The 8652-nt window shown below is 42.9% G+C and overlaps 1 protein-coding gene across 1 annotated transcript in view; it reads left to right on the top strand.

The window, feature by feature from the left end:
* The first annotated feature begins 271 nt into the window (after positions 1–271).
* The window catches only part of LOC106569791 (alpha-N-acetylgalactosaminide alpha-2,6-sialyltransferase 5-like), a 14890-nt gene continuing 6509 nt past the window's right edge, over positions 272–8652 (top strand). The window contains exons 1-2 of the mRNA XM_014141404.2: positions 272–552; positions 6935–7113. Of these exons, the coding sequence (XP_013996879.1) occupies positions 328–552; positions 6935–7113 (404 nt within the window). The 5' untranslated portion in view covers positions 272–327. The remainder of the gene's footprint in view (positions 553–6934; positions 7114–8652) is intronic.

The raw sequence follows: 8652 nt of genomic DNA, 5'->3' as shown, positions 1-8652 counted from the left end.
AAAAATGTAAAAATGTCCCTCTGGTCCTCTCCCGCTGGTCCTGTCCCGCTGGTCCTCTCCCTCTGGTCCTCTCCCTCTGGACCTCTCCCTCTGGTCCTGGTCCTGTCCCTCTAGTCCTCTCCCTCTGGTCCTGTCCCTCTGGTCCTGGTCCTCTTCCTCCCTCTCTCTACTAAAATAACAAAACATTCCTCTCTCCCTCATCTTCTCCCCCTTCCTCCCTCTCTCTACTAAAATAACAAAACATTCCTCTCTCTCTCATCCTCTCCCATTTCCTCCCTCTCTCTACTAAAATAACAAAACATTCCTCTCTTCCCCCAGCCTCTGAAAATGCACTGCCATAGCTGTGCGTTGGTCACCAGCTCTGGTCACCTGATGGGTGGTGGTCGCGGCGAGGAGATCGACCGGGCAGAGTGTGTCATCCGTATGAACGACGCCCCCACGGCGCTGGGTTACGGGCGAGACGTCGGGCGCCGCACCTCGCTACGTGTCATCGCTCACTCCAGCATGCAGAGGGTCCTACGTAACCGCCACGAACTGCTCAACGCATCCCAGGTTAGATGATTCTCTGGGATTTTAAATGTGGATCTTGTGTGCCGGTTTGAACAGCAATACTCTCGACTCGAAACTACACATATTATGACGGGGTTACCAAGTCCCTACTCAGCCTCTCCTTTCTGTGTCCTGATCTGATGTACTTCCATTAGTTCTTTCTGCATGTTGTTGATGAATGTTTTACTACTGGGGACAATATAGGACTATTGTTGATACATGTTTTACTTGCATTCAATTAAATTCCCTCAAAAAAGGCACATTGTCAATAGTGCAGTGCGCTTGTCGACAAAGAAACCTATGACTGAATCCCCACATAAGTGTTTTCATTAATGCTTTCACAGTGTTACCTACTGGGGGACTCTATAGATCACAGTGTTATCTACTGGGGGACTCTATAGGTCACAGTGTTATCTACTGGGGGACTCTATAGGTCACAGTGTTATCTACTGGGGGACTCTATAGGTCACAGTGTTATCTACTGGGGACTCTATAGGTCACAGTGTTATCTACTGGGGGACTCTATAGGTCACAGTGTTATCTACTGGGGACTCTATAGGTCACAGTGTTATCTACTGGGGACTCTATAGGTCACAGTGTTATCTACTGGGGACTCTATAGGTCACAGTGTTATCTACTGGGGACTCTATAGGTCACAGTGTTATCTACTGGGGGACTTTATAGGTCACAGTGTTATCTACTGGGGACCCTATAGGTCACAGTGTTATCTACTGGGGACCCTATAGGTCACAGTGTTATCTACTGGGGACCCTAAAGGTCACAGTGTTATCTACTGGGGGGACTCTATAGGACACAGTGTTATCTACTGGGGGACTCTATAGGTCACAGTGTTACCTACTGGGGGACTCTATAGGTCACAGTGTTATCTACTGGGGGACTCTATAGGTCACAGTGTTATCTACTGGGGACTCTATAGGTCACAGTGTTATCTACTGGGGGACTCTATAGGTCACAGTGTTATCTACTGGGGGGACTCTATAGGTCACAGTGTTATCTACTGGGGGGACTCTATAGGTCACAGTGTTATCTACTGGGGACTCTATAGGTCACAGTGTTATGTCAGTGAAGACACCTGCCAGTTGGTCCGCGCATGCTTTGAGTACACGTCCTGGTAATCCGTCTGGCCCCGCTCTTTTTTGAATGTTGACCAGTTTAAAGGTCTTACTCACATTGGCTACGGAGAGCGTGATCACACAGTCGCCCAGAACAGCTGGTGCTCTCATGCATGCTCCAGTGTTGCTTGCCTCGAAGCGAGCATAAAAGGTATTTAGCTCATCTGGTAGGTTCGCGTCACTGGGCAGCTCGTGCTTCGGTTTCCCTTTGTAATCCGTAATAGTTTTCAAGCCCTGCCCCATCCGACGACCATCAGAGCCGGTGTAGAAGGAATCAATCTTAGTCTTCTATTGACGCGTTGCCTGGGTCGTCTGAGGTCATAGTGGGATTTTTTTATAAGCGTCCGGATCAGTGTCCTGCTGCTTGAAAGCGGCAACTCTAGCCTTTAGCTCGGTGCGGATGTTGCCTGAAATCCATTGCTTCTGGTTGGGAAATGTACGTACGGTCACTGTTGGGATGACGTCGTCGATGCACTTATCGATGAAGCTGGTGACTGAGGTGATATACTCTTCAATGCCATTGGATCAATCCCCGGAACATATTCCAGTCTGTGCTGCAAAACAGTCCTGTAGCCTAGCATCCGCGTCATCTGACCACTTCCGTATTGAGCGAGTCACTGGTACTTCCTGCTTTATTTTTTGCTTGTAAGCAGGAATCAGGAGGATAGAATTATGGTCAGATTTGCCAAATGGAGGGCGAGGGAGAGCTTTGTACGGGTCTCTGTGTGTGGAGCAATGGTGATCATGTGACATGCTGGTAGAAATGAGGTAAAATGGATTTAAGTTTGCCTACATTTAAGTCCCTGGCCACTAGGAGCGCTGCTTCTGGATGAGCATTTTCTTGTTTGCTTATGGCCTTATACAGCTGGTTGAGTGTGGTCTTAGTGCCAGCATCAGTTTGTGGTGGTAAATAGATGGCTATGAATTATATAGATGAGAACTCTCTTGGTAGATAGTGTGGTCTACAGCTTATCATAAGGTACTCTACCTCAGGTGAGCAATACCTCGAAACTTCTTTAACCTCTCTAGGATAGGTGGCACCAAATCGTCCCACCTACGTAACAGCCAGTGTAATCCCGTGGCGCGTTATTCAAAAACCTTAGAAATGCAAAAACTTCAATTTTTTCAAACATATGACTATTTTACACCATTTTAAAGACAAGACTCTCATTAATCTAACCACACTGTCCGATTTCAAAAAGGCTTTACAACGAAAGCAAAACATTAGATTATGTCAGCAGAGTACCCAGCCAGAAATAATCATACACCCATTTTTCAAGCTAGCATATAATGTCACATAAACCCAAACCACAGCTAAATGCAGCACTAACCTTTGATCTTCATCAGATGACAACCCTAGGACATTATGTTATACAATACATGCATGTTTTGTTCAATCAAGTTCATATTTATATCAAAAAACAGCTTTTACATTAGCATGTGACTAGCATGTGACTAGCATTCCCACCGAACACTGCCGGTGAATTTACTAAATTACTCACGATAAACATTCACAAAAAGCATAACAATTATTTTAAGAATTATAGATACAGAACTCCTCTATGCACTCGATATGTCCGATTTTAAAATAGCTTTTCGGTGAAAGCACATTTTGCAATATTCTCAGTAGATAGCCCAGCATCACAGGGCTAGCTATTTAGACACCAAGCAAGTTTAGCACTCAGAAAAGTCACATTTACTATAAGAAAAATGTTATTACCTTTGCTGTCTTCGTCAGAATGCACTCCCAGGACTTCTACTTCAATAACAAATGTTGGTTTGGTTCAAAATAATCCATAGTTATATCCAAACAGCGGCGTTTTGTTCGTGCGTTCAAGACACTATCCGAAAGGGTAAATAAGGGTGACGAGCATGGCGCAATTCGTGACAAAAAAATTCTAAATATTCCATTAGCGTACTTCGAAGCATGTCAACCGCTGTTTAAAATCAATTTTTATGCCATTTTTCTCGTAAAAAAGCGATAATATTCCGACCTGGCATCTGCATTTAGGTAAACAGAGGAAAGAAAATAAAGCATTCGGTCGACTCGGGCACGCGCCTAAGCCCACAGTACTCTGATCGGCCACTTGCCAAACGCGATAATGTGTTTCAGCCAGAGCCTGCCTCGATATCCTTCAGCTTTTTCCCGGGCTCTGAGAGCCTATGGGAGCCGTAGGAAGTGTCATGTTATTGCAAAGATCCTAAGTCTTGAATAAAAAGAGCCCAGATGAAACACAACTTGTCAGACAGGCCACTTCCTGCATGGAATCTTCTCAGGTTTTGGCCTGCCATATGAGTTCTGTTATACTCACAGACACCATCCAAACAGTTTTAGAAACTTTAGGGTGTTTTCTATCCAAAGCCAATAATGATATGCATATTCTAGTTACTGGGCAGGAGTAGTAACCAGATTAAATCGGGTATGTTTTTTATCCAGCCATGTCAATACTGCCCCCTAGCCCTAACAGGTTAATATTAGACATCGCGCACCAGCAGCTATTGATAAATAGACACATAGCACCACCTCTCGTCTTACCAGACGTAGCTGCTCTGTCCTGCCTATACACAGAGAAGCCAGCCAGCTCTATATTATCCGTGTCGTCGTTCAGCCACGTCTCGGTGAAACATAAAATATTACAGATTTTAATGTCCCGTTGGTAGGATAGTCTTGTTTTTTTTCCCCAATTATTGGCCAATAATAGTGGTGGTTTACCTACTTGTCGGCGAATTCTTACAAGGCACCCCGCCCTCCTCCCTCTTTTTCTCCGTCTTTTCTTCACGCTGATGACGGGGATTTGGGCCTTGTCTCAACACAGCAGTATATCCTTTGCGTCGGAATCATTAACCTCTATGGACTAGGTGGGACGCTAGCGTCCCCCCCCCCCGTGGTGCACTCCATCAACAGCAGGTGCATTTCAAGAGCGGCAAATTTGAATCCAAATAAATGTCAAAATTCACATTTTTCAAACATACAACTATTTTACACCCTTTGAAAGATAAACATCTCCTTAATCTAACCACGTTTTACGATTTCAAAAAGGTTTTACGGCGAAAGCATAAATTTAGAGTATGTTAGGACAGTACATTTACAAGAGTTGTGTGTAATGTTTTGTCAATTCAAAGACAGGGTCACCAAAACCATAAAACCAGCTAAAATGATGCACTAACCTTTTACAATCTCCATCAGATGACACTCCTAGGACATTATGTTAGACAATGCATGCATTTTTAGTTCTATCAAGTTCATATTTATATCCAAAAACAGCGTTTTACTATGGCATTGATGTTGAGGAAATCGTTTCCCTCCAATAACCGGCAGTCAAGTCAGCCTCACAAATTAAATAATTAAAATTAGAAAACATTGGTAAAATATTATATTGTCATTTAAAGAATTATAGATTTACATCTCTTGAACGCAATCAACTTGCCAGATTTAAAAATAACCTTACTGGGAAATCACACTTTGCAATAATCTGAGCACTGCGCCCAGAAAAATACGCGTTGCGATACAGACTAGTCGTCATGTTGGGGAGATCTAAAATCGAAAATACTATGTAAATAATCCATTACCTTTGATTCTCTTCATCAGATGTCACTTCCAGGTATCACAGGTCCATAACGAATGTAGTTTTGTTCAAAAAAGCTCATCATTTATGTCCAAAAATCTCCGTCTTGTTAGCACATGATCTAAGCCCGCCGGACTTCACTTAATGAATGAGGGGAAAAAATATATTTACGTTCGTTCAAACATGTCAAACGTTGTATAGCATAAATCATTAGGGCCTTTTTTAACCAGAACATGAATAATATTCAAGGTGGACGAATGCATACTCTTTTATAACGTATTGGAACGAGGGTACCCAACATGAACTCGCACGCCAGGTGTCTAATGGGCCATCATCGTTCCATGGCTCTTGTTAGGTCAGATCTCCCTCCAGAAGACTCAAAACACTTTGTAAAGGCTGGTGACATCTAGTGGAAGCAATAGGAAGTGCCAAAATATTCCTCAGCCCCTGTGTTTTTCAATGGCATAGGTTTAAAGGTAATACAACACATCAGGTATCCACTTCCTGTCAGAAAATGTCTCAGGGTTTTGCCTGCCAAATGAGTTCTGTTATACTCACAGACACCATTCAAACAGTTTTAGAAACTTTAGAGTGTTTTCTATCCATATATAATAAGTATATGCATATTCTAGTTACTGGGTAGGATTAGTAACCAGATTAAATCGGGTACATTTTTTTTATCGAGCCGTGCAAATACTGCCCCCTAGCCCTAACAGGTTAAAGATAAAATCTTTGTCCAGTTCGAGGTGAGTAATCGGTGTTCTGATGTCCAGAAGTTCTTTTCGGTCATAAGAGACGGTAGCAGCAACATTATGTCGAAAATAAGTTACAAACAATGCGAAAAAAAACAAAGAAAATAGCACAGTTGGTAATGTTCCATGTAACATTACATTCTCTTCCCTCTAGGACACAGTGTTTATCAGTAGTAACATTACATTACATTCTCCTCCTCCAGGACACAGTGTTTATCAGTAGTAACATTACATTACATTCTCCTCCCTCCAGGACACAGTGTTTATCAGTAGTAACATTACATTACATTCTCCTCCCTCCAGGACACAGTGTTTATCAGTAGTAACATTACATTACATTCTCCTCCCTCCAGGACACAGTGTTTATCAGTAGTAACATTACATTACATTCTCCTCCCTTCAGGACACAGTGTTTATCAGTAGTTACATTTCATTACATTTTCCTCCCTCCAGGACACAGTGTTTATCAGTAGTAACATTACATTACATTCTCCTCCCTCCAGGACACAGTGTTTATCAGTAGTAACATTACATTCTCCTCCTTCCAGGACACAGTGTTTATCAGTAGTTACATTACATTTACATTCTCCTCCTCCAGGACACAGTGTTTATCAGTAGTAACATTACATTACATTCTCCTCCTCCAGACACAGTGTTTATCAGTAGTACATTACATTCTCCTCCTTCAGGACACAGTGTTTATCAGTAGTTACATTTCATTACATTTTCCTCCCTCCAGGACACAGTGTTTATCAGTAGTAACATTACATTACATTCTCCTCCCTCCAGGACACAGTGTTTATCAGTAGTAACATTACATTCTCCTCCTTCCAGGACACAGTGTTTATCAGTAGTTACATTACATTACATTCTCCTCCCTCCAGGACACAGTGTTTATCAGTAGTAACATTACATTACATTCTCCTCCCTCCAGGACACAGTGTTTATCTTCTGGGGGCCCAGTAGTTACATGCGGCGGGATGGGAAAGGTCTGGTCTACAATAACCTGAGGTTGATGAACCAGGTGCTGCCCAAACTAAAAGTCTACATGATCTCCAGGCAGAAGATGCTGCAGTTTGACGAACTCTTCAAGAAGGAGACGGGCAAGGACAGGTGAGTTTTACCTGCAAGCTAGAGTACTGTAAAAATGATGTGTGACAAAAGTGGCTCAGAGTCAGAGATGAACCGTGCATGAGACTTGAAGACTTGCGTTATCTCCCAAAGTAAATTTGAATAAATAAGTAAACTGCTTCCTTTAAAGAAAGGAAAACATTACAAAAGTTACATTAGAAGTCGTGATCAGAATTGCCAACATTTTGGCTTTTTTTTCTTCAAATATATATATATGATTGATTTTGAAGAAAGAACTTAATCTCAAATTCAAAAAAATTATCAAATCAAATTGTATTTGTCACATGTGCTGAATATAACAGGTGTAGACCTTACCGTGAAATGCTGAATATAACAGGTGTATTTCCCTTACCGTGAAATGCTTACTTATAAGCCCTTAGCCAACAATGCAGTTTAAGAGATTGAGTTACTAATATATTTACTATATAAACTAAAGGGAAAAAATCTAATCAATCAAAAAGTAAATGTACATAACAATAATGAGGCTATATACAGGGTGTTACGGTACACAGTCAAAGTGGAGGCTATATACAGGGTGTTACGGTACAGAGTCAATGTGGAGGCTCTATACAAGGGTTACCAGGTAGTAATGAGGCTATATACTGGGGTTACCGATACAGAGTCCATGTGGAGGCTATATACAGGGGGTACCAGGTAGTAATGAGGCTATATACAGGGGGTACCGGTACCGAGTCAATGTGCGGGGGTACAGGTTAGTCGAGGTGATTTGTAAAGTGACTGCATAGGTAATAAACAGCGAGCAGCAGCAGTGTAAAACAAAGTGGGGGGGTTAATGTAAATAGTCCGGGTGGCCATTTGATTAGTTGCTCTGCAGTCTTATGGCTTGTTAAGCTGTTAAGGAGCCTTATGGTCCTAGACTTGGTGCTCCGGTACCGTTTGCCGTGTGGTAGCAGAGAGAACAGTCTATAACTTGGGTGACTGGAGTCTCCTGATTTCTCCTGAGGGGGAAAATGTGTTGTCGTGCCCTCTTCATAACTGTCTTGGTGTGTTTGGACCATGCTAGTTTGTTGGTGATGTGGACACCAAGGAACTTGAAACTCTCGACCCGCTCCTCTTCAGTCCCATAGGTGTTAATTGGGGCCTCTTAGTCCTTCCTTTTCCTGAAGTCCACGATCATCTCCTTTGTCTTGCTCACATTGACAGAAAGGCACCACACTGCCAGATCTCTGACCTCCTCCCTATAGGCCATCTCATCATTGTCGGTGATCAGGCCTACCACTGTTGTGTCGTTAGCAAACTTAATGATGGTGTTGGAGTCGTGTTTGGCCACGCAGTCATGGGTGAACAGGGAGTACAGAGGGGACTAAGTACACACACCCTGAGGGGCCCCAGTGTTGAGAATCAGAGTGGCAGACGTGTTGTTACCTATCCTTACCACCTGGGGGCGTCCGTTCAGGAAGTCCAGGATCCAGTTGCAGAGGGAGGTGTTTAGTCCTAGAGTCCTTAGCTTAGTAATGAGCTTCGTGGGCACTATGGTGTTGAACGCTGAGCTGTAATAAA

The sequence above is a fragment of the Salmo salar genome, chromosome ssa14 (genome assembly GCF_905237065.1).
Source record: "Salmo salar chromosome ssa14, Ssal_v3.1, whole genome shotgun sequence".
In the NCBI taxonomy this organism is placed as follows: domain Eukaryota; kingdom Metazoa; phylum Chordata; class Actinopteri; order Salmoniformes; family Salmonidae; genus Salmo; species Salmo salar.
The sequence above is the reverse complement of the archived record's forward strand: the minus strand, read 5'-3'. Positions and strand labels throughout refer to the sequence as shown.